Consider the following 27,115-nt stretch of genomic DNA (forward strand, 5'->3'; position numbering starts at 1 on the left):
TCTACGTGTGGGTCGGACACCGGTGCGAAAGTCAAAAAAATAAATAAATAAACATGTAATCGTAAATATCAGATGATATTTACACTTGGTGGTCTGCTGACTCTGATCTATGTCATCCCCAGTATATCATCCCATCATATTTGAAATGAGAAGATATTTTATCCATTGTGAGGATGAAATTAACACAAGTGGATGGAGTACACACGTACCTCCCCTACAACCAACTCAAATGTTACACTTGTCAATACCTTCCAACATTCAAGTAAACATGCTTAACCAAATCTGAAGCACCTCAAAAATAGTCAAAGTCGCTTAATTTAAGAGTAATGATTTTTGTCCAACTTCTTTTTTAACAGTTTCTGTGATATTTTTTTTTCGCTTTTTTGGTTAAAAACAACGGAGAAAATAAAAAAGAGATAAGAATATAAAATGAATTGTTTAAAAGTTGTTAAAAATGGTTGTATAAGTATCAGAGCCTTAAAATTTACAACTGTACGATTAAAAAACTTACCATATAATCGCTGCAAAAAGATGAGGAAAAATTATTATAATGTAGTAGAAATTACCCCATCAACGTCCAAGTCAATATCATTTCCTTATATGTAGAAACGTGGAAGAGTATTAAACGGCTACTACACTAAAATGTCCCAATGAAAAGTGCAAATTGGAACTTAATGTACCAAACAAAAACCATTATCTTAGAGGATAATAGAATTTCCATCCAAGTGTTGACACGTACCAAACAGTTTGTCCCACAATAGAAATAAGTTTGTATCACATTTAATAGCAAAAGCTGGAGGCGGCACTAAAAAATAAAAATTGATTTAATCCTCAAAGATTAAGACCCTTGACTCAATTTAAGCCTAGTTAATTATTTCTGGCAACCTTATAAATTGAACCATGTTCTTATGCTTCAAACACATCCTCTCAATCCTCAATACAAAACATTTTCAGCTCAATTTTCATTCCTATCTATCTCTTAGCAATTACACCTTTTGTCTAATTGAACACTTGAAATTAATTCACATTAAGAATGGCAAGTTCTCGCATTGCAAGGTTTTTCATGGAGGTAGCACCACCACAATATGTTTCTGTGATGAGGCATAGAACATCAAAGATGATGGAAACAATTGCTGAAGAGGATAGGGAAATTAACTCACATGACAGTGTAATTTCACTACCTAAAAGTTCATCAACAATTCCAGCTTCATCACTTGCTCCGTCTGCATGCGCCTCTTCTACAAGTGCAACTGTTAATACTAGATACTTTCTGAAGGAAGTTCATAGAACACTCTCAAGTTTGAACAATTGAACCACTTTGAGACAAACCAATAAAGCTGCTATATTTCTTGTTTTTTTGTTCTTCTTTTATCTTTTATGTAATGATATCCTGTTCAATGTTTTATATGAACAAGGATAGTTAAGACCTAAGAGCTTAGTGTAAGATTAAGGGTTCCTGCATCTGTATTTTGTTTTGATGTAAGGCTTATTATTTTTTATCAATAAAAAAATCAAAACTACCACAAATTCTAGCATGCATATCAAATGAGTAAATGTCCTCTTTCTGCATTGACAATAACAATATTACTTGTTGAAGTATTTTATATAATTTAAAAAATGTCAATCAATTATGGTGGTGCAAATATGTGGCGTGGGCAACAAATCCTTTTAACACTGTAACACACCCTGGCCTCAAGTAAAACCAAAGAAACAAAATTATGTGTTGATTATAGTCAGACACACACACTTTAACATAACAAAGGATGCACATGACTGGTGGTTGAAGATGGAACTCGTATAAGAATTAAATTAGCATTGCAGTGCACGTATATGGTTGGAATAAGTAGGACTGCTAAGGAAATAACCTCTTGTTTAAGCTTATTTAGAATCAACACCTCTTGTTTAAGCTTATTTAGAATCAACAACAGAATAATCATGTGATCATCACTTTGAAGGACATGGAATTATTTTTCATAAAGATGTATAATTCATATTTATTTGGAATACAACACCATTGAAACACTAAGAAACGGCGATCTCATACTGTCAGCATTTTTTGTCAGAAAGATCCATAATTTCATATTTTTCATAGTCACATCTTTTCATAGTCACATAGTTTTTTTATGGTGACCGGGGTTCGAACCCCAGACCTTGCATATTTTTATGCATCGTCCATACCAACTGAGCTAAGCTCACGAGGACAGTCACATAGTTAAAACAAAGCTAATAATTCCATGCAAACTTTTAACTGAATCTACACTAAAAAGTGAAAAATATAATAAAAAAAAATAATCCTGCAGATTTGGATGAGCACTTATCATCGTTATTGATACATACATAATGGTATACATCTACCCCGTCAACAAAATAATCAACTAGTGCAAAAGACCTCAAGAAATACGAGAAATGGAACACCACTGGGAATATTCCCTGATAACACGAGTTCAAGCCCTGAAGATTTCAGCCTGTCATTTCCATTGTAGAACTTAGAACTCTCATTGTTAGTTGAATATTTCAAGGGATTACTTTAATGTTTTGAAGCTAACATGCCTTTCCCTTACGTGTTCGTGAATAAGCTGCTATTCCTATTAAATATATCTTTTTCCATTCACTGTGCTCAACTAAGAAGATTCTAATTCTTGGGTTTCTTTTGTGTCTTCGAAATTATCTCCTTGTATTTTGTCAATGCTGCCAACAAAAATAAATAGAAATGACACTGACTTTATAAAACATCAAATCTGAACCCAAAACAACATAAAGGAAAATAACATCAAGAAGCGTCGAGTTAGTCCAAGTCCATACACGATATAATTTATCTTGTTTTAGAAATTTTCTCAAGCAAATAAATGTAGTGAACATAGAAAAACGTGTGTAAGCATATACCCCTAAAATGCAATCAAAATATTTACCTGATTGGTAGGTAGTATTGAGTGCTTCAATTTGACTGGACGGAACAATATGGTCCAGACAAGAACCACCCTCAGCCTTTCGCATTAACTTCTTAAATCGTCGAACCTGGAATGGAATAAGATTTGACGAGTTCGAGAATGATTTAGGACAGTATATTTGTGATCTGTATAGTATTGACAAATTATATAATTCACAGTCATTACAGAGAAATTGGGACAGTTCCTATTGTGGAAAAAGATGGTGGAGTCTTCTCTAAGGACATGAATAGAGAAGACTCGTAAAAAAACCAGTATGGGGTGTTAACCGAGATAAATCAAATAGTTAGAAGCAAATGGATATCAAGAAAAATAGGTCAAACAATCATGAGAGATTTACAGGTAAATACCTAAATGGTCTATCTTTAGATTTTTAGATTTCATAAATGATAGCGTTTTATGATGCCAGTTAATTTTATTTCACATATCCAATCTCACTTTAAGATAAAAAGTTTAGTTGTTTTTAATATAACACCGCTGTCAACATATTCTAACAGTGATAGCCAAGACTCAATTACAGAACGACGATTATTGAACAAACACAATTAAATACAATTTTTTTTTGACAAAGATAACAGATCATACATAACTTTATTAAGAAATTAAAAAAAAAAAAAACACAAATTGGTATAATTATAAATTCTAATGCTAAGGAAGCTGACAAGTTGAACAGATTCCGGATTGTGATTCAATTGGGCCCAAAACCTCATTGGTTTATTGAAGGAGAAAGAATGCAGTTTATTCAAGGAGAAATAAGGCATGTTTGCAGATCAATAAGACCAAGTTGAAAGTTCTACAGTGTTGTAATGAAGGAGATTCTCTTATTGTGTAATAAGATACCAGGTTCCTATTAGAGACACCCATTAAAAATCGCAGGAGTCATTAATCTTATACTACTCCCTCCGTCCCGGTATAATTGACCTACTTTGGTTTTTCACACAGATTAAGAAAAGTGTATAAATGAAGGGGAAAGTGGAATATATTGTATTGGGAATGATAAAAGTAATATTATTTAGTGTTATATTGTATTGGGAATGATGAAAGTTGTATTGAAAATTGAAATGAGTCAGTTATTTTGGGACACTTTTTTTTAGAAAATGGGTCAGTTATTTCGGGACGGAGGGAGTAGTATACAACTTTAATTAATAAGTAAAATTTTGATGTAAAAATGGAAGAAGTAAAGCTTAAATTATAGCTTCTTCTATTTGCTCTAGTGCTATGAAATGAGGATCTAGCATAAAACAAGGAACGTGTTTGAGATGATAAAACTTCATACCTCATCTTCTGACATCAATGTGAAGCAACGCCCAGTCTGGCCAGCTCTTGCGGTCCTTCCCGCCCGATGAACATAAGTTTTTATGAATTTGGGCACGTCATAATTAATGACATTGCTTACCCCTTCAACATCCATTCCACGAGTCAATGCATCAGAAGATACAAGCACTTGAACCACCCCTTTGCGGAATTCGTTCAATGTCTTGCTGCAGAAAATTAGCAACTTTTTTTCAGGTCAAGGACCAACCCTCGCATGTTCTATTTACATTGGAAAATTATCACTTCTCTTTCAAAGTTTTCTTTGTAAGTTTTTTACTGAAAGTTAATTTGGGCAAAAGATATGCTAATCCAAACACACTAACCTCCAAGACCTGAAGTTCTTTGGGAACAAGTTTTGTATGTAATCTAAACAAGTGCACTTAGCATACATCACTCGAAATATCTACTATTTATCATGTGTCAATAAAACTTACCTTCTTACACGTTGATGTTGTAGACCAGAATACTCCTTGATATTTTTCAGATCTTCAAAACAATTTAGCATTTGGCAGAGACGATGCGTTGAATCCACAGATTTTGTAAAAACCAGGCACTTTTCTTCTCCCAGGGATTTCAAAAGGGCAATTAAATATAAAGGCTTGACCTTTTGTTCACAAATCTACAAAAATATAAATCTAATTACAAGGTAGCTGCAGATTATGATTCATCCATTTTTAAATTAAAGAAAATACAGATGGGTGTTGTCATTGTCTGTGTGTATATGCATATATGTGAGCGTGTATTATATATAATATGCCAAATTAATAATCAATGGTGAAAGAAGAATCAAAGTATTCTCATCCAACCATCTATTAATGGCAATTTGAGTGTGTTCAAACAATAAGACTATTTGACTGTGTTGCAAATAGTTCACTCAGTGGGTACGCTTAGATGAGCTACTCATATATTGAATTCATAAAAATACAGCATTAAAAAAAAAAAAAAAAAAAAAAAAAAAAAAAAAAAAACTACAAATAGTAGCATACTCCAGGAGGGGGGAAGTGGAGTCAAGACTTGTTCATTTCTGCACTTGATACTCAACTGAGCTTAATAGTAGATTTTGTGATCATATAAAAGATCTTCACAAATATAAAAAGACCCATGCGATGTCATACCAGTTTATAAGATTCCAAATTTTCTGGGAGCCGATAACGCATTTGTCCAGCTTTCAATAATAAAGGGTGGTGCAAATTAAGCTGAATAAGTCTGCCTGGATCCTGAGTTAATGTCGCAGAAAGAACCATCTTTGCCAGCCTGGGATAAGGCTTGTCCTTGAACCCCCTCTCAACTCCACTTCAAAAATAAATATCATATAGATAAATAAACATGTATATGTGCACTAATATAAAGGCAGAAATAACTATAGACTAACTAAAGATTCATTTGAGTTTCAAAACTATAATCTCATTACTGACAGTTCCAAAAGATTAAATCTAGAACAGAGACATGCTGTTACAATATTAGCGTTCCAAGTACTATTTTCAAGAATTCAATGGCCTACTGAGCTATTATTAATGTCACAATAAGAAGTATAAAAATTTAAAACCATAAAACTGGCTTTACATTATGACAGTTTGTATCTGTAGAGACCGGCTTTGTCTAACATGCACAAGCAAAATGGTCTTGCACCATGCACAAGTGACTTTTTCACCATCAAATCAAAAAGTCAAATCATTTCTCATTTAATTTAATGGTGGGATTTATTGATCCAATGGTGAAAACTAGCTTGTGCATAATGCAAGACTTGTCTAACTTGTGCACCTTAGAATTGGCCGTATATACAATATAGCAATTTTACCATAATAGAAAAATTTCTAGGTGTGGAACAAAGAGGTGACATTTTAAATCACATCATTTGAAAGAATAACCAACAACTTATGCATCATGGATAAGCAACCAATGGAGTATAGCTAGACCAGGCAGAAGAATAAAGCTTCGTGTTTGTTTTCCAACTTGATCAGAATTCAGTGGCATTCGCTTCTATTAGTTAATCATGAAATGAATGTTTCAAAAGACAAGCGAATAACATTTGAACTCACCATCTTCTTCTGGTTCGTAGTGCACTAGCAGAACAGGGGAAAAAAGAAGCAGACGGTTGGGAAAAACCATCATCATTAGATTGGATCAGTTCAAGCACAGTTGGCAACCATGATTGGTATGCCTCACGAAGCAATCGATCTGTTTCATCAACCACCTGACATTATTTCCCTCATTATTATCATATCATATACAATAATATATCACTGCCATAAAAAAGGTAAGGCTCAAACAAAAACAAACCAAATTTAAATACTTTCAAAATTAATTGTATAATTAAAATAAAAGCAAAAATAATGAGAATTTAGACTTACAAGATAACAAAGATGCTCAAGCGTGAAGCCTATGGTAGTATTAATGTGATCCATAAGCCTACCAGGGGTTGCTACCAATATGTCAACTTTACTCTGAAAGCGAGGAAGTGAAATGCAATGTGGATCATAGCATGTGCCTATATCACGTGCCGGCATTTCAACGAGCTCAGAAATCTCATCGGCTAAGGATGATTGTCCGACAGCTAATCCGACACGCAAACCTAACGGAGATGCAACGGCGTCAAAGACTTGTTTGACCTGTAAAGCAAGGTCGCGAGTGGGGACCACAACCAAGGCGCGGAGACATTTGGTGACACGGCCTGATAGCATCTGCACTAAGGGGAGAGCGTATGCTAGGGTTTTGCCGCTTCCGGTGGGGGAGTTAACGCAAATGTCTCGCTCAAAATTGCCGGGGCCAACTGTTTCGTGCCAAACTGCAACTTGCACTGGGAATAGGTTTGAGATTCCCATGTCCTCCAACGCTGACTTCAACCTGATAAAAAAATTGTGAATGAAAATAAATAAAAACATGAAGTAAAACAGAAGTAACAGTGCAATAGAGTAATAGTACAATACTTAGGGTGGAGAGAAGGGACGGAATGAAGAGGAAGTTGCTGAGTGAGAGTGACGTCGACAGGGTCTCGCATCCATGGCAAAGCGGGAATACTCTGTTGCATTTCTTCGCCCATTTTGTCCCTGTTTGGATAAACAGCATATCGCATGAGAGCTTATACAATAGATAAGCTATTCGCATTTGGGTGTGTATATTGAAAAGTGTTTGAATGTACAACTACAAAAGCACTTATAAAGTGTGGTAATTTTTAAAAATTAATTTTTTACTAACCACCTATTGAAATTGCAGGAATAAATATCATGATTAATCACAGAATGGTTATAGAAATTCACCAATCACCGTAATACAATTAAAATTGAAAAACTCGGCAATCACATGTCATTTAAAATTATGTAAAATAACATAACTATTCAATGAATGAATCTGTTATAAACTTATAATTGAATACATACAAATTGAACATGGGAATGAAGCAAGCAGATATACATAATGAAAGGAACAATCGAAGAAATGGAAGAGATAGGGTTTGATGAAAGCTGCGAGCGGACCTGGACTTGCGAAGGTGAAGAGCTGGGAGTGGGCGGACGGACGGGGAAGGGGTGCCGCACGAGAGATGAAGATGAAGAGAGGGTTTAGTTCCTCTTGCTGTTTTTTGACCTGGGGTTTAGGGATAAAGATTCACTGCAGTCACAATTTTACACCGTCAGTGCAGTAAAAAGATAGTCATCATTTGATTTATCGGGTGTTCTATTTGTTGCCACGTGTACTCCTTTTTTAAACCAGTTTAATTGTTATGGAAGAGAGGAACAGAAAAAGAGACAAACAAAGGTCAATTTAAAACAAGGGTTAAATATGTTTTTAGTCCTTATAAATATGTCAACTTTTTGTTTTACTCCCTCTAAAAAATTTCTTCAGCTTTTGATCCCTACAAAATTTCCCATCTTCACTTTTAGTCCCTCCTTTAAAGTAAACTCATATGTAGAGTTCATATTTTTTAATAAAATTTTGCAGAAAAATTCATAATATTATCATAATCTCTCCCAAAAAATATTAGAATTTTTTAACAAAACATGAATTTAATATGAATTTTTATATTATTTACTGTTTGAAATACATATTTAATTTCTGTTTTATTAAAAAATTCTAATTTTTTTTACAATATTCTACACACTTCTGCACAATTTCATTAAAAAATACAAAAATTAACTTAAAAGTAGGGACAAAAAGTAGTGATTGAAAATTTTATAAAGACTAAAAGTTGAAGGAAAATTTTAGAGGGACTAAAACAAAAAGTTGGTATATTTATAAGGACCAAAAACATATTTAACCCTTAAAACAATTAATTTTTTTTAATAAAAACAATTAATTTTTTGAATAAGAATAAAAAGAATTGATTTGTTTTTGAAGGAATAAAAAAACAATTAATGTTATATTTTTTTTTAACGGCATAATGTTATATTGTTACTAGTACTTGGACGCATGCAATGCACTGGAAGTTAATTATCTCATTGATTAATAAATGTGATAGTTGATAATGATTTTAAATAATAAATGTCACATATTATCATAAACAATATTTTGATCAAACTCGTTAATTTGTAAATATTTCTTAGTAGTTTCTCTTATAGGTTTTCTATGTCTTCTAATTCCTCTTGTAACATGATTATTCTCTATTTGATCTACACTTATTACTGCAAAAACTTAATGTATTCTCTCTACACGTCCAAACCACCTCAACCAACTATCCACAATATTTATAATATAGGTGCTTAGACATGGCAACAACCCCCCCCCCCCCCCCCCCCCCCCGAATTTAATGGGGAAAAGCCAATTTAACTGGGTGCGGGTGCGTGGGAAATTTGGATTTTTATTTGCCCCGCACCCGCTTTTTGAAATTTACTTTATTAAATTTTTTAATCTTAATTCTATAAGCACCAACCTATTTTAATATATTATTACTCTCTAGAAACATACTCCCTCCGTTTCAAAATGAGTGTCGCTTTAGCCAAAAAAAATTGTTTCAAAATGAATGTCGCTTTCAGTTTCCAATGCAATAATAACTTTTTCTTTTCAATTGTACCCTCCAATTAATACTCTGAACACTACTTTCAAAGTATTACTTTTAAAACTAACCAATAGTTAATAAGGATAATTTGGTAAAATAACCATTCTTTTTCTTTTAATCATTGCATTTCTTAATATGTGTGTAAACACCTAAAACGACACTCATTTTGAAACGAAGGGAGTATTTATTATAATTATTTTGCTCTTTTGAAAAAAGTTTATGAGAAATTTAATTATTAATATAATTATTGTTTTTTGTTGCTATGAAAAAATATGCATTTTTTAAATATTTTATAAAAAAATATAGTTTTCGCATGTGGGGGCGGGGCTGGGAGACTCGTCCCCATTGGGGCGGTGTTCAGCTTTTACCCCCGATAAGGTTTGGGGACGGGGGCGGGTGCATGGAAAGCGGGGACGGAGACGGGAATGCTTAAACCCGCCCCCAATCCGCCCCGTTGCCATGTCTATATGTGCTGCCTCAACTATCTATATGATGTTGTCATTTCTAATCTTATTCATCTAGTCTTACCACACATACAACACAGCATCCTCATCTCCACGCACTAACTTTATTCTCGTGTTGGTTCTTAACCGCCCAACACTGTGTTTCATAAAACATCGTTCGTTTGACAATTGTCTGGTATTTTTTCACATAAACTTAAACGATACGTCTGTATCACTTAAAACAAACGAAGCTCTTTTCCATTTCAACAATCTAACTTGAATACGATGATTTACATATGCTTTTAATTTCTTCTTCATTTTGTATTATCAATCCAATATATTTAAACCGTGTAACTTGTATGATATGATCCCAACTTTCACCTCTAAAGTAGAACTACTTCGCCGTTTGCTGAAACTACATTACATGTACTATGTCTTGCTTTTACTCAGATGAAAGTTATACTCTTCTAAGATTTGTCTCCAACATCCCATTTAAATCATTGATAATGCTTCCGAAAAACAAATAATAAAATCTTCGAAGTAATTTAGACTTCATATCATCACATCAAAAAGATTGTTGATAAGAATTATTTAAAATCTCTTGTTGACTCCATTACAATATAACAGAACAAAAAATAGAGATAAATAAAATAAAAACAAATGCATCGATGAATGTAATTACCTCTTAAAGAAAAAATTTCAAATTTATACAAGATAGTATATTTATGTTCAATTAGTTAAAATAGATTATACATACATATACATACATATATATATATATATATATATATATGTGTGTGTGTAATTAATTAATTAAAATTTTAAAACTATTTTTTACCCCCAAAGGTTGTTTAAGATTAGTTACAGTTGGTATAAAAGTACAATATTAACGTTATATTTGCCTCCAAAAGTTGTGCATGGAACTTAACAACTTTTATGTATAAGATATATATTTGCCTCCAAAAGTTGTTTATGGAACTTAACAACTTTTTTTTTTTGACAAAAACAAAATGATATTCATTAATTCAAATTGATAGAATACATCAGAATCAAGATCGCTAAAAACGTAAAGGATGAAACTGTGAACAAACTCACAACACCCAAGTTAATAGCATACAACGGCAAAATGCCTACAAATAATATGATAAATTCTAAATCACCAGAATACTCTTGCTTCTGGATCTGCAACGTTGACGTCCAAATCATCGATTGAATTTGTGATTGACTGAAGCTGATCTTTCAATATGAACCAACGAACACCGCACAAGACGACGAACAACACAAGGTCGCACTCACAAAAAAAACACAAAAGAAAACGCTTGATATTTGTGAAAATCACTTATTTAAATCGAAAGAAAGGGGAAAAAATATGCAGAGGGGTGATTTTAAGTCAAAAAATGACCTAAAACCACCCCTCCTCGATGAGTGAAAGAGAAGGAAAACTTAGAGAGAAGTTGAAGTTTCACTCACTAAAAAACTAGGGCCAACTTAACAACTTTTATGTATAAGATATATAAGGTAGTGGAAAAATAATAGAGAATTTACGTTCAATAAGATAAATAGAATAGAAAATATAGGTTTAATTAGTTAAAATAGATATAGAAAGAGAAAAAGATTAGAAGGAAATTTGCAACAATTTTTCTCGCTTCAAAAAATTGTCTAATAGACTACAAAAATTTATATATAAGATATGAGATCATTTTCTAACATACTAAATGAGCAAAAGATTAGGAAGGAAATTTGCAACAACTTTTTTAGCTACAAAAAGTTGTTTAAGAGACTTAAGAACTTTTATATATAATATGTATAAGATATATAAGGTAGTGGAAAAATAATAGAGAATTTACGTTCAATAAGATAAATAGAATAGAAAATATAGTTTAATTAGTTAAAATAGATATAGAAAGAGCAAAAGATTAGAAGGAAATTTGCAACAATTTTTCTCGCTTCAAAAAATTGTCTAATAGACTACAGAAATTTATATATAAGATATGAGATCATTTTCTAACATATTAAATGAGCAAAAGATTAGGAAGGAAACTTGCAACAACTTTTTTAGCTACAAAAAGTTGTTTAAGAGACTTAAGAACTTTTATATATAATATATAAGGTATGCTATCATTTTCTTAAAAAAATAAAGAAATAACAAAAAATTAGGAAAGAAATTTGCAACAAATTTTTTTTTGCTCTAAAAATGGTTCTAAGAGACTTATATTAGATCATTTTCTAAAAAACTAAAAAAAGATCAAAAAATCAGGAAGGACAATAATATGTTGATGCAGGCCATAACGATAAAGTTTCTATTGTTGTAGTGACAATAATACGGTGACAGATTTTCTCTTTGCATATTATTTTTGGTAGATAGACGAGATGACAAAACCATCATAAACTCACACACATAAAGTGGAGGTACCGGGGTTCGAACCCCCGTCATGACGTTCGACCTAACAAATTTCGTATTTTTATCAGTTGAATAAAGACTTATGAGACTACATATTTTTATTTTACTTCGGTTTTTACTTTTAACCCATAACAATAAAAAAAGGAAACAAGGTTTGGGTTAAATCATCCTCTAAAAAAAGACTTGGGTTAAATCACATGATCGTGTAATTCATTCGTTTGTTTGTCATGCTATATTATAGATTTTTGGAAAATTATTTGTGTACATCCTTTATCCATTATACACCTAGAGAGACATGAATAGAGAGAATGACATGATAGATGTAAGAAATAAGTTATGAGATGAGAAATACGTGCTAAATGTCGTAAAAGTGATACAAGTAGGCATGACAATGGGCGGGGTGGGGACGGGTTTTACATTCTCTGTCCCACATTCGATTCTCGTATACTTACCCTTTACCCTACCCATACCCAACTGGGTTGAGAAATTGAACATCATCCCCGACGGGTTTGGGTATCCCAGCCCCATCTGCATCCCCGTATTGGATAATTTTTTTTAATAAAAAATAGAAGTTTTTTTTGCAACCCCTGGAGAAATATTGTAATACGTTATCCATCAATATGCTCCCTTTAATATTTTTTAAACCGATTGATTTAGTTGTTCCTTTAAATATCAATGATAGTTTTTATAACACGACAATTATCAAACAAAATAATATGACATATCAACATAAAATAATTTTTTGCATTGGGGACGAGTTTGTGTATTGGTTTGGGGTGGGTACAGCGGCGGAGCCCTTCATGGGCTGGGGTGGGCCACGACCCACCCGGAAAAATTAAAAATTTTATGATTATAGGTATGTTTTGCGAGATTTTATACAATTTTGTGTCGGTTTTAGGTTTCAGCTGATCCAAATTCTCGCAAAGTGGTGTAGTGGTCCATCCAAAAAATTTAAATAATTTAATTATAGGTCTATTTTGCGAGACTTTAAACAACTTTTAAACGGTTATAGTGTTTATATATTATAATTAAAATTAATTTTAGTGGCCCACCCGACTTTTTTATTCTAGCTCCGCCACTGAGTGTGTACCTATATACCCGTTACCCGTATTTTGAAATCGAAAAAAATTCAAACTCATATCCAAACTCAAACTCAATAAAAACGGGAAAAACCGTCAAATTAAATTTGGTTAGGCAGATAACCAAATTTAATTTGACGGTTAGTGTTCAGTTCATTGCCACAAAGATGATGTTTTTGAATTTCGGTGTTTTTGAGTTTTGTTTAGATGCCTAATACAAAGGCAAGTAGTATTGAACTTAAAAAAATTGCTTTTCTGGTTAAAAAAAGAAAAAGATTGCTTTCTTTACAGGCACCATAGGTTTCGTAATCGCAGTGGGGGACCACGCGCTGACACTCGCTTTATATCGCTGCAGCTGCTATTCTACTCTTTTCCACAACGAAATTTCATTTGCTTCGAAATTTGTAGAGAGAGAAAGAGTTAGAGAGAGAGTGATCATGAGGGAAGAGGTTATCAGCTCCGGCGGCACCGTTGATCCCACAACCGCTGCCAGGTACAATCTTCTCTCTCTCCCTCACTTCCGCTTAATTCTTCTCAAATTAGGGTTTCGTTTTGCTTCGATTTCTAGATTCACGCCACAATTGTTTTCAATTTTCTTTAATTCGATGGTGAAATGCTACGAGATTGCTGTCATTGTTAGCTTCTGCTTGAGAATTAGATCTAATTATGGAATAATTGTTTTATGCTGGTTGCTTTAAGTTGATATATGCGTTATGCATCACTTTATTGACACCGTTGTACATTTATACTTACTATATTGTATTAGTTAATTTTCTGTGTATATTTATGTCTTTATATTGATTTAATGTTGTTGGAGGTGGTCCTCCAGGTGTCTGTTTAGTGGTAAGAGTTTGACTTCATAACCTCGAGGAACATAGTTCAAATCCTATATGAGACAGTTATAAAATGGTCATTAGTGCCACCGTTATTAATAATAAGGAGAATTTGGACATGGTTGAGAAGTAGGATTCACTTAAGTATCCTAGTTGGGTGGAACAACTTGATTGGTTTGTGCCATAATCACTTTGGTCGCTACCATTTTCCTCAACCCCTTTTGGATTACGTTATCTTCTTCCCATACATGAAACCCTCCCATGGTGTAGTTATTATTAGGAACTGTTTCGAGATTCCACATGCGAAAGTGGTGCTATTTATTGTTCTTTAGACATGAACTAATGAAGCTAAAGTTCTATAACTGTCCTACCATATATTTCCTTTGGGAGCCTCACTTGTTTGATTTTCCGCACACCAGAGGCTAGATTCTTATCTATTCTGTCTTCTTGGTGTAAAACATAAAGTTTCTTAATTTTTTTTATGAATATGAACTTAATACATATGTGGTGATGTATGACTAGAGATGATCCTTTAAGGTATTTTTATTTAACATTCAATGTTGTTTTGTCTAGATGTTAGTCATTTGACTAACTTTCTCAAATGACTGATGATTCATTCATTTTATCAGTTCTGCTGGGGCATCCTCCCCAACTGTTCCAATGAATGTTGGCAGCATAGATGGGTCAAGTCATGGACAAGGCTCTAAAGCGGCTTCTTTATCATGTGTTGGTTCACAACCACCGTGGACTTCGATAAGCACAAGTGTCGGTGGTTCTGCTTTTGGTTCATCACGATCTTCGTGTAGGCCATGGGAAAGGGGTGATTTATTAAAGCGTCTGGCCACTTTTGCTCCTTTAAATTGGTCTGGGAAGCCTCAGGTTTGGACTGACCATGGTCTTATATAAATATTACCGTACTCACAAACAGCTCTCACACCCAGTTTCTCTTGTGATAGTATTTGTTTATGCTTGTCACTCATAAAACAAACTTAGTGTTATGCAATCTAAGGATTCATTATTATGTATGATTTTTGTTTCATCATGAATGGAATATTAGTCTTTTTGCTTCATATTTCTTCCATTATGATTATTTTTTCCTTTGAAGGGTTTATATTTATCTCGAGAATCCAGTCATATCACTGGGTGCTTTTATTATCTTCCAATGCTCTACCACCCCCATCAGGGGGCCTCACTATAACAAAAAAAGAAAAAGATAATGGGGGCTAAATCTTCGTGGCATTGTGCAGTTCATTCGTTTCTTTGGTGTATTTGGGTGGAGAGCAACTTACATGTTAAGATTGTCACTTGCCTGTAAGCTTATTATGGGAGGGGATTATATTAATAGTTTGTCTTGTCTTTGGTGTTGTGCTTTTGTATTTTCAAGAGTGGGGTGTTTCTGAATCTAATGTTTAGAGAGACCGGGAAGCCGCCACATATTTTATTCTTTCATGTCATATCTCTATTTCCGTGTTCTGTAGAATATCTTATCCTCTCCCTACTTGTACTTCCTCTTTATTTTGTAAATTTCTTCCATTATCAAATTGGAGGAAATTTGTCTTTTGTGATTCCTTTAGGCTGTTGAAAAAATAACAGATTCCTGGCACTCAAAGCTTTTGACCTTTTACGTGTATACGCAATATGTTTTAGCCTGAAAAAGGGAAAAGAAATAATTTTTTGCTATTATTTATTTATCTGTAATTACTTTCTGGGAAAAAATATTTACTTTTGTGATTTTCTGAACAAAATCATAATCAAGCTTTCGACAAAAAAAGTGATGCGAGAATGTATTCTCTTATCTAAGTTTCTTCCCTGCACATTATTCCTTGTTTTCAAGTTCTTTTTTCCATGAAACAGGTTTCATGGTCCGATTATTTTGCAGTAATTGAAAGTATAATATAAATCTCATTTGCAGTAATTGAAAATTTGGCAGTATGCACGATTATTTTGTCATGTTGTTTTCTCACTTATTTGTCTGAACTCTGAACAGAAATTCCTTTTAACATATCATATTCACATAAAATTAACGTCTGATAAATTATCTCGATTTGTGATGCATAGACTTATGTTCTGGAGTATGTGTAGATAATATGTTACATTTGCTAATTCCAATGTTCTAAGTAGATATGAGGCAGTCTCCAGAAATCTCATATCCTTAATTTCGTCCAGGTCATCGATTCATTGGCTTGTGCTCAGAAAGGTTGGACGAATATTGGTGAGGACAAAATTGCCTGCGAGTCATGTGGTGCATACCTGAGTTTTACATCATTGTTATCTTGGACAGTTGCTGAAGGTTAGTGCTTGCACATTTGCAATTTAAGTTCTTTCAGCCATTCCATTGTGATTCCAAACTTCATCATTTCTCTAAAATGAGTGATTCCAAACTTCATCTTTTCTCTAAAATGAGGCATGTTAATATAAATAGGATGTAGAATAATTACGAACATTTAAAACCATAGAAAGGCCTATTTAGATGATGCGTATATCAAACACATGCAGAAGTCAACTTGATGAGAAGAGGATCTTGGTATAAATTATAGAATGAAATTCATCAAACTAAAACAAAGGGCTTTACCTTCAAAGGAACACCGATATTAATTTTTAAGTGCTTCGAATATATAGAAACTCATTCCTTAATGAATTAAACGGAACATTGCAGCACTGTTGCCTATACAAGGTTCCTTTGGTCAAAACCAATTTAGGTTAATGCTTTTTATTATTTCTTTTCGATGAAAGTCAACTCAAGGTTTAAAACATATATTATAGTTCGTCAATATGTCTGAAATTATTTTACAGGATATGATCATTTGTTTTTTTTATTATTTATCTCTGGTGTTCAGCTCATGTCATGTCTGTATCAAGGAAATATGATTTCTGATATGTAAAGTTACAGGGCTTCATTCTTACATTAACAAGTGTATCACCCTGTGTTACTTGTTCTGTATTTCTGTTTATCCATTTTCACGTCTTGGTGCATTATTTATCCACTGCCAGACCCCAGTTTCATTTTCCTGGTCTGATATATTTTTTCCACAAAAAATTGTTTAAAATTTGTTGAGTTCTACAGATTAATGCAGAGACACCCCTTCAAATATCTATATCAGATTTGTTAGTTTTTTGTTGGTTCAGAACTAGTTGTTAATTGTTATGGTTGGAATTAACCTGCATTTAGCACACTTTCTTTCAAGGTTCCTAACTTCCTATAGAATGTATAACACGGCTTGAAACAAAAATAAAGATAGATTGTAAATATCTGAGTTGTGTATAAGATGGATTTATAATCTGCATTTAAGCAATTTATGTTCACCTCCAAACCTCCAATTATTTAGTTTTTATGCATTTTATTTGAAACAGACAGATATAATCATATTTTGAACCAGTTTGTCAAGAAATTTTTTATCCGATAAGTAAGATAAAGAAACATCTCTGTTGTTTTTTATGTTCATCATCTGTTTTAACTTATTTTTTTAATGTACTGGCCAAAGCTCAAGATGCCAGTGAATCCTTTGCCAGGCAGCTGGATTCCGGGCATAAAGCTAATTGCCCTTGGAAAGGAAACAGCTGCCCAGAAAGCCTCGTGCAGTTCCCTCCAACTTCTCAGTCTGCCTTAATTGGTGGGTACAAGGATAGATGTGATGGACTCTTACAATTTCACTATCTTCCTGTGGTAGCAATCTCTGCAATTGAGTTGATGCGTGTTTCTCGAGGCCCACAAATTGAACGCTTTCTATCACAGTCTCAAAATTTTATGTCAGGAACAGACTTTAAGCCTGAGAATATATCAGAGCTGGAAAGCTCTCAGGATGAGGCATACTGCTCATTTACTCGTGTAAGACATTTTCACATTTTATTTATATTAGTAGTTTATATGATACATCTATCGCTTTGCTACTTAGTCATATGCTTATTTTCTCTACATGTATCTTCCTTTTGGCAGGCACAGAAGCTTATAAGTCTTTGTGGGTGGGAACCAAGATGGCTCTTGAATGTTCAAGATTGTGAAGAGCACTCTGCTCAATCTGAAAGAAATGGATATTCTTTTGGTCCAAGCAAGACTCAACTCCGTCTTGCTCAAGATCCAGGGCCAAAAGCAGTTTCTACTTCTACTAAAATGGATCCCAGAAAGGGAAAGGAACCATTTAAAGAGTCCAGACTTGACTATAGGTCACCTATGCTTGACTGCAGCTTATGTGGTGCTACAGTTAGAATTTTGGATTTTTTGACTGTTCCTCGTCCAAGTCGTTTTGCACCCAACAATACAGATAACCCTGATACCAGTAAAAAGATAGGATTAACCCGTGGAGGAAGTGCAGCTAGTGGAATCAATGGTTGGATTGCAGCTGATGATGCAGAGAAAGATCAAACTGAAGATCGTGATGAAGTTGCTACAACAAATGAGGGGAAATCGTTGACAAACACAGATTTGGATTTAAATCTTACCATGGCTGGGGGTTTTCGTTGCACTCCTTTTGGCAGGACAGCAACATCTGAAAATATGCATGATGTAGACATGGGAAGGGATTTAATGATAGGTCAGCCTTCTGGGAGTGAGATTGGGGGTCGTGCAGCTTCATATGAATCACGAGGACCAAGCTCTCGTAAGAGAAATCTTGAAAAAGGTGGAAGCTCTGATGACAGGTTAGTTCTTAGGTCTCAGCATCAGGCTGATAGTGTTGAAGGAACTGTCATCGACCGTGATGGTGATGAAGTTACTGATGGCGGACAATATTCAGCCGGTCCTTCAAAACGTGTTCGTGACTCTGATATTTTTGACACTTATTGTTCACCTCTTCAAAGAGATTCATCTGGCGCTGGTCCAAGCAATTCATTGGGCTTTGAGGGTTATGTTACTGGCAATCGAGTTTCTTCATTCCATCAAGGTAGTGACGGCTTAATAGGAATCCAATCTGCTAGAGATTCAGCCCGTGCATCATCTGTCATTGCAATGGACACAATATGTCATAGTGTGAATGACGATTCAATGGAAAGCGTTGAAAACTACCCGGGAGACCTTGAAGAGGTTCATTTGCCCTCCTCTAGCACCTATGGCAATGTTGACATGAACGAAACGTCTGAGCTGAATAACAGCAATGTAGCTCAGCAAAGCACTTGTTTACAAACAGCTCCTGAAGTTGTCCGTGGTGAAGTGGGAGTTAGCAGTACAAATTACGGGGAAGAAAATTTTAATGCAGAAACTGTGACTGCTCAGGCTCGAGATGGATTTAGTCTTGGCATTAGTGGAGGAAGTGTTGGAATGTGTGCTAGTCATGAAGCTGAAATCCATGGGGCAGATGTATCTGTACACAGAACTAATAGTGTTGTTGGGGACATGGAACACCGAGTAGAAGATGCCGAAAATCAGGGACAGACCGGTGAATCTGTTCCGGATCCAGGTCTAATGGATGAGATCATCCCAGATGATATAAACAGAGAATATCCTGTTGGTGATAGCCAGGAGATGATGTCTCACTCTGCAGGAAGGGCAGACAGTGGTTCAAAAATTGGTTGTTCTACAAAGGCAGAATCTGTTGAAAGTGGTGAAAAGATTAGTCAAAACTGCAAACTTCCACCTGCTAACAATAGTCATCCATCCCAATCTTGCAATGCTAATATTTATTCAGATTGTGGAACTACTAAGGAAGAGATCATGAAGGATGGTAAATCATCTTTCACCAACAATTGTGCTCTAGTTGGGTCAGATTTTGCCACTGCAAATCGTATTGGTAAGCTCTATATTTTGATGATCTCGATCTTTTTATGTTGTTACCCTCTCTGTTAGTGCTCGAGAAGGTAGAATTTAGAATTTAAGAAGAATCACGAAGAAGAATTGAAGTGTCAGAAAGAGTAAGAAATATAAATTACCAAAGAAGTTCATTAGAGTGTCAGTGAAAGGCTACAAGTTTGAGAATAGAAACCTCCAAGTACAAACTGACTTTGACAACTCTCATAACCACTAACTTTTGTTTCTCTTTTATAGTTAGGGTTTTATTTACTAATTTAAGGCTTTTGCAATTTATCCCTTTAATTGCATATATTGCTCTCCTATTTTATACTGCTCTACCACTACTTCCAACTAAAACATGTAAAATCAATTTTAACATCAAAATTGTCTGAGACTTCCGATGCTTTGTGGCATTGAATGCAGGGTGATAAAATGCCAACAAAAGCATATGTGTTGTATGGTAAAGAAGTGGATGTTGTGGTAGTTAGGTGGAGTTGTGAGCTGATAAGAAATTGATGCATTAAAGAGAAAATAAGGGTATCACAAATTGAGAAAAGAGTGACAGAAGCCCCATTAAGAGTTGGGCTAGCCATTACATATGAGCTATATTGTTGCTGGGCTATCATTGATTGGAAGTGTTGGGGGTTATAGTGTATTTGACGGAGGCAAAATATGTAGTTGGGCTATCGTTGATTGGAAGTGTTGGGGGTTATAGTGTATTAGATAAAGGGAAAATAAAAAGAATAAAGACTTGAATAATGGTCATGCTTTGATATGATTGATGATTTTTAAGGATTGAGACGAAATCTTCATTTATTGTTGAACCTGAATCAGATTTTAAATCAAATAGGGAAACAAATCATAATAACTAAGAAATGTGAAAAAGTAATTTTAGACATTCTAAAATAAGAAATAAGTAACTAATCCTGTAAGATAATCTAGGGTTAAGATAATATCAAGATATTATATGGTATTTTCATATTATCGACCTGGACAAAGACAATTGTATGCAATATGGTGTTGAACCATTAATGTGGAACTTACAGTTACAGCTGTTCAGAAATAAACGTTGGATTCCTTGATTTTGTAATTTCTGTCTAGGCTTCTGTTCTTTATTCTATTGGTTCCAGGGCCTTTTAGCTATTTTTTTATACTCTGTTCAGATTTTGATGGATAGGCCTCTCCCTGTCACACTTATCAATTGGTACATATTTTCGTCAGAAAACCATTGACATTGTTCATTATTTAGGTCCTCCAAAGGGAGATAATAACTATGAAGAAGCTGTAGAATTTGATCCTATCGTCTATCACAACCAGTATTGCCCTTGGGTAAATGGCAATGTTGCTGCTGCTGGCTGTCCTAGTTCTTTTCCAGGCACTGGTAGTGATGCAATTGCACTATGCGGCTGGCAGTTGACTTTAGATGCTTTGCAATCAATAGGGAATGCAATTCCAACAGTACAGTCTGAGTCTGCTGCATCTTTGTACAAGGTTGTCTGTCTTACTTCCAATTTTGTTTTTCCATCTTTTACCCGGCTATGAATTTATTTCATCGTGCTCAATAAATTGGAAGCTTGGTTTTCTTGTGCAAACTACTTTTTCATCGATACATCATTTGTTTATTATTGGTTACCATTTGTTTTTCATACATTACATGTTAAATTTGATTTTTGGATATACATAAGAAAAGAGGATAGAAGGTCTAAATATTATTATTGTTACTAGTAAAAAATCGCTGAGGGTGTTTACAATATATGTATGCTATATCAAATCTATCCTTATTAAGGAATGATAAGGTTAATATCTGATAAAATGTATACAAATCATATTTGTCCTAATTACATGAAACTGCTAAGAAAAATTTGTACAATAATAGAGTCATTTCACTAGGCTTGTCTACAAATATTGAGAGATTCATTTCACTACCCATAAAATTGTCTCTCCTGTGGATCATGCATGAATTGACTACTCATTTTAATTGTATAAGCTATGTTTTCCCACAAGACTTAGATTCAGGGCCTTCAATTTTAGTTTTAGGCTCTGAGCATCACTTCCAATCATGTGATTCTATTCTATGGTGCACTAGTGAATTGACCACCCGACTTCCTTAAGAAGATCAAGGATCCACGTCCTTTAGGAGATAGAAAGATCTTGTTTGGAATTTAGTTGCTAACTTCTCTCTTAGAAGTTGTGTTCAACCTCATCACCTTCAATGATAATATCTTCTATGCAGACATGTTTTATAAAATCACCTAGGCCTGGGCTGTACGTCAAGGATACCATAGCCTAACTGAACCTCTAAAACCAAGCATTGAGACCCGGATAGATTGCTTGAGCCCATATAAGGCATTCCTTTATTTGCCGCATACCTTGTTTCCTCCATTGTTGGAGTCATGAGTTCCACATATATCTCCCCATGTCTCCAAGCCGAATTGCATTTTTAACATCAAATTGGTTTTAATTCCAACCATAGTAGTTGTTGCCAAGGAGAGGATAATATTTATTTTTGTCACTGGACCAAATTTTTTGACATAGTTAATCTCATATATCTGACTGCGACCCTTTACAATTTGGTTTTCCTTATACTGGTCTAGAACACCATCAAACCGATATTACAGTGTATATCTATCTACAATCACCCTGCTATCTTCTCTGGCTTCTCAATCCCACATCAATTTCCCTCCGACACTATCATCTTTTCATTCACGGAAACTACTATGTCTATGTCTGCCATGTGTTCAGAGTAAATTAATTCATTTATTGTGTATGTTTCTTCTAATTACATTAAATTAATCCATAAATGTTTACACCTTATGTTGATTAATTTTCACGTGTTCATGTTTAATCACTTGAATCTCTTCAGCAGAATGATCCGCAAGCACCTCGTAAAAAGCTCCTACACAACCACTCCATGAGCAGAAGTCATGGTCAACTCTGAGATTTTGTTCCAGTATTCGGCGTTTCCATTTCTTTGTAAGCGGGTAATCTCATAGGTTAAAAAAGTTGATAAACAATGTGGTTTTGCTTTACATTTTTCAGCTTAAACTCTGCTATGCACCGCCTTCTCCAACTATATTTTTCTTGTCCTAATGTTTTTGCAGGATTCTAGGTATATTTATCCAAACTACATATGGTATTCTAGGCATATTTCGAAGTCTCTCTAGCCAGTGTTTGTAAGGTTGTAGCAGACATGTTGCTTTTCTCCTCCTTTGCAGAGAGAGCATAGAGATCTCTCCCATTAATCTATATAAGACTAGATCTATTATCAAATAACTATTTGCGTCAAAGACCTGTAGTTTGAGCGTTGAATTGTAAATACTGAAAATGCCAGTTTTTTTAATTATAGAATTGCGATTAGGCCTTTGACCCTTTTCAATCAATGCGAGGAACGATCATTGGGAATTTTCTTATATATATTTCCCCATATTTGTTACAATAATAAAAGCTGTACATTTTACTGATGAGCCGGTTAACAGCGATTTGGATTTCCTGCTGGATGCTGTAGCAAATCTACACCGCCTGATCCCAAATGGATAGTTGAAATCGTTTATATAATTAATTTTACTGATGTATAATTGGAACTGTACGATCTCAAATCAAAGATTAAGATCGTCTAATGTGTCAAAACTGTGACTTGCTACTGCAGGTATTCCAATTCCGGTTAAGAGGATGTGAACACTCTCATCCACTTATTGACCGATGTGATTATGAATATCAAATTGAAATGAATTTGTAAATTTTTTAATAGAAATGAGTTTTTGATTTTTATTTAGATATTTTGGGTATTCATAAGCGTCGTTGAATTTGTTGCAAGAAAACTGACTGTTTTTCGGTCGGTTTAAAATCTAATGGCTGTGATCCTGAACATGACTTTTGAGTACCCACTGTTCAGAGTAGTAAGTGGCACGAGAAACAACCTAATAGTTCATATCCACTGTTCAACGACGCATAATTATCTGCCCTAGGAAAAGTCAATTCTACAATACACCCTTGAACTCTTGAAGTGATATAAATTTAAGGCACTATAGTATAAAATTGAAATCTTCCATTTTTTATATTTATAATGAAAATAAATTCTTCCGTTCTGTTAAAGTTGTAAAAAAAATAAGGGGTGGTCCTAGAAAGTAGAACTGGAAATCAAACCACTATATAGGAGTTAACAAAGGTAGGTTTGGTAAAAAAAGACGAAGTGCAGATGTTCTATTTTTTTTTTTTTTTTTTTATAACACAAACTCTTCCTAATATGTGGCTAATGGGATGACATTACATGCAATAAGGGTTATATCATATGGTTCGAGAAGTATAGTACAAACTAATTCTTGCTTCCATGTCCATCATATACAAATCAAATACTAAACCCAATCACATTATTTTATATTAACTGCCTAAAGAATAATAATACCCACTATAGCATCCAATAACTTAACTTTATAATACAAACATAGAACAAACAGTGAATCCATCAGAAACTATTTGTACAAAGGAGCTGATGTTTTCAAATCTCCAAATGTAGAGCCAGGTGTTTGTCCACAACTTTCACGACAAAACTGAGTCATCAATGACCGGTCAAAAGGAAACATTTTCAGAAATGAATGCAGCCCATGCATCCTGTTCATTCATTTTTACTTAATTTCAGCATTGACACTCATTCAGTTAAATTTAATTCAATTGCATGATATTTATTTATATAAATTTACATACCTGAAGAATGGAGAAAGCCTGCTCTGCTACGTACTTGTGTAGGAGTGTTGCTCCTTTTTGTTGCAGTTTGTCTGGATGTAGGCATAATCTTGCTTTCTGATAAGCCCTCTTCACCTGTGATTTTTCCATTAGACTCACAAGAGGAATAGTCTTCCAGCCACTCTCAGGCCATAGAATCTGATAATGAAAACACACAACAGTGGGTCAAATTTATTGTTATCTGATTAAGTTAAGGGGCATAAAATTAAATTAATGAAAATTTCATAAATTATGAGTAATTAACAAAAAAAATCTTACATGATGTAGTGTTGAAAGCAATAGCCGGATGTCGGTTTCTTTGCCAGATGACCACATTCTTATGTCTTCATCCAACTTTTCTGTTTGTGTCTGTTGTTTCTGCTGAAAAGAATAATAGAGATACCATTCTAAATATATTTCTTCTTAAGGAAAAAAACATAGAAACAAAGGAAAATCCAAATACAAACCATTGTCTTATATTAACAACGGGTAGAATCTTTAACTACTTCAGAAAATATATAAGTTGAAATCACTATCTATAATTTGTATTCTCTTCTTAATCATAGTTTATGGATTGTGTTGATCAGACCCTTTGTCCAGGCATCATGCAAATAAGAATATATTCTGCCATTTATTATTAGTATTTTGAACTATCTTCATCAATTAGTAAAATGTAAATTTTTCTTTTCTTGCCCCAAGTTGGTAAAGCAACATCATATTTCAAACATTTATTCAATAAAAAAAGAATCTGATTAAGCTTTGTATCAGTTATTAGCAATATATAGTTTTACCTTAGGAGGTTGAACTTTTCCAATTCCATAATCATGGTATTCACTTGCATCAGGACTTCCTGCAACATATGATAAGGAACAAACATGAGATAAAAATATGAAGTAGCTTGCTTTTGTCTTTTTCACCAACAAAATTTGTTAACCTTTGAGAATTTTTATATGGTTAGCACCAACACTTCAGATCGAAAGTGTGTCCCGTATTTGATACTAACACAAGCAGTTACATTAATTGACTTTCATTTTCTTAAACTATTACGAGTATCCATGTGTATGTATCAGTGTTGTGTTCAATGTCTGTGTCAGTGCTTTGTAGTTTTTTACTATCAGTTAAGATAAATAGATAATCAATCACCTTGCATTTTAACAGTCTGTTCATTGCCATAATTTCTCCCTCTTGACTTTTCATCGGGGCTTCTTGATTGAAACTTCTCTTTGGCCCATGCAATTGCTTCATCAATGTCTGATGCTTCACAATCTTCCCTTCTGAGGCTGGAGTTAATTTCTATGACATAAGAGCTCATAACATCGTCATCATCGCTGTAATCATCATCACTTTCACCATCGTCATCCTGTTGTTCAATTTGTTCTGAAAGCACAGGATCATAAACCGAACATTTAGACTCAGATGGGGAATTTAGCTCCCAGTCATCGGCAAATACTTTGACGCCTTGATATGAATCAGATCCGAGACTAGTAGTTGCGGGGGAGGAAACTAATTTTGAGAATCCATGAGGAGAGCTTTTGAAGTTTGACTTGTATTCATTATCCTCGTGTTGAACTCCAAATGAATGATCATTGCATGAAAAAAATGACACCCCTTGTTTACTTGGATAGTCCTCAGACACCATAGCTGATGAGTTCCATTTCAACGGGACACTGGTTGGCCTATAGTAACCAGAAGAAAAATATTAACATACTAACATTTGTCATTTAAAAAAAAAAAAAAAAACAATCGTTCTCCAACTTCATCAATCTCTGCGACATCTAACATCTTAATTCTTAAACAGTTTGTATATAGTAAAATTCTCTCACCACCACTTTGTTTAAAGGGTATAAATGTCAATTAGCAAAATATGAAAAAGAAAGCCGTTAACAGTACCTTAGCTTTGAAGCAAAAGGAGACAGTGGCACTTCCTCTCCCATTGTTGGCCGGCAAGGACTTAATTCCTCCGAACTCAGCGCCGACGATGAATTCGCCTTCGACAGAGACCCCGACCGCTCTCTTGATTTCCGGTCATCGTCCGACCCGAATATATCATTGAAAAAGCCTTCATTTCTCACCGGAATCCTGAACACAGGCAAGCTCAGGTCACTCTTCTCTACCGAAGGTGTGAACTCCGGCAGCCGGAAAATTCCTTCGTAAAGAGAGCCGGAGCTAGAGCATTTGTGAACGAGGAGGGATTTTGGCGGGCCTCCAAAGACATCGGAGTAGTCATCACTATCAACAGGCTCAGAATGGGAAACGCCGGAGCTGGAGTCGGAGAAAATGGACCTGGTCCTCCGGTAAGGTGGTCGGTCTTGCACTGATCGCCGGCAAGGGTGACCAAACAATGTGCTCGTACTCCGTGACTTGTTCATTTCCGGCGAAGTTCAACGATGTTGTTGCCGGAATATTCGCCGGAGATTTAGCCTTTTATATAAGTTTTTAGTTTATAAAATATATTGTTTGATATGGCGCGTAGACTAGTTATATAGAGGTAGTAGACTAGAGTGAGTTGAAAAACTTGAAAAGATACACAAAGGGGGAAAAGATAAAAAAGTTGGACAAAAAGAAGATTTGTGAAAATATTATTAATTAACTTTTAGTCTTTTCTTGCTCACTGCAAATTTAATGAATCTATGATATTACATTAAATTATTTTTATGTAAATTGATAAAAAT

The 27,115-nt window shown here is 34.4% G+C and overlaps 3 protein-coding genes across 7 annotated transcripts; 1 reads left to right on the top strand and 2 right to left on the bottom strand.

Moving 5' to 3' along the window:
- Positions 1-2,209: 2,209 nt before the first annotated feature.
- LOC146933074 (DEAD-box ATP-dependent RNA helicase 1-like) lies at positions 2,210-7,828 on the bottom strand. Its single transcript, XM_085704812.1, has 9 exons — positions 7,733-7,828; positions 7,187-7,306; positions 6,611-7,103; positions 6,299-6,453; positions 5,375-5,552; positions 4,694-4,878; positions 4,222-4,426; positions 2,910-3,015; positions 2,210-2,688 (listed from the first exon to the last, which is right to left on the bottom strand). Exons 2-9 carry the CDS (start codon positions 7,297-7,299, stop codon positions 2,633-2,635), a joined length of 1,491 nt encoding a protein of 496 aa, XP_085560938.1. The 5' UTR covers positions 7,300-7,306; positions 7,733-7,828; the 3' UTR covers positions 2,210-2,632.
- A 5,719-nt stretch (positions 7,829-13,547) lies between these two features.
- LOC146933075 (uncharacterized) lies at positions 13,548-23,185 on the top strand. 4 transcript variants are annotated; one of them, XM_085704813.1, is made up of 8 exons: positions 13,548-13,665; positions 14,635-14,884; positions 16,172-16,295; positions 17,488-17,831; positions 17,940-19,725; positions 20,974-21,215; positions 22,588-22,705; positions 22,826-23,185. In XM_085704813.1, the coding sequence occupies exons 1-7, from the start codon at positions 13,610-13,612 to the stop codon at positions 22,660-22,662; spliced, it is 2,877 nt and encodes a 958-aa protein (XP_085560939.1). In that variant the 5' UTR covers positions 13,548-13,609; the 3' UTR covers positions 22,663-22,705; positions 22,826-23,185. The 4 variants fall into 4 exon arrangements, with proteins under 4 accessions (XP_085560939.1, XP_085560941.1, XP_085560942.1 ...); XM_085704815.1 differs by having other exon boundaries at positions 22,588-22,697; XM_085704816.1 differs by having other exon boundaries at positions 22,591-22,705.
- An 802-nt stretch (positions 23,186-23,987) lies between these two features.
- On the bottom strand, positions 23,988-26,898 carry LOC146933076 (uncharacterized). Of its 2 annotated transcripts, none has more exons than XM_085704819.1 (6): positions 26,334-26,898; positions 25,587-26,119; positions 25,235-25,293; positions 24,723-24,821; positions 24,426-24,602; positions 23,988-24,332 (listed from the first exon to the last, which is right to left on the bottom strand). In XM_085704819.1, the coding sequence occupies exons 1-6, from the start codon at positions 26,810-26,812 to the stop codon at positions 24,291-24,293; spliced, it is 1,389 nt and encodes a 462-aa protein (XP_085560945.1). In that variant the 5' UTR covers positions 26,813-26,898; the 3' UTR covers positions 23,988-24,290. The 2 variants fall into 2 exon arrangements, with proteins under 2 accessions (XP_085560945.1, XP_085560944.1); XM_085704818.1 differs by having other exon boundaries at positions 24,723-24,824.
- Positions 26,899-27,115: the final 217 nt, after the last annotated feature.

This window comes from Medicago sativa, chromosome 4 (genome assembly GCF_051527215.1).
Source record: "Medicago sativa cultivar Bolivia chromosome 4, Bolivia_mono, whole genome shotgun sequence".
In the NCBI taxonomy this organism is placed as follows: Eukaryota; Viridiplantae; Streptophyta; class Magnoliopsida; order Fabales; family Fabaceae; genus Medicago; species Medicago sativa.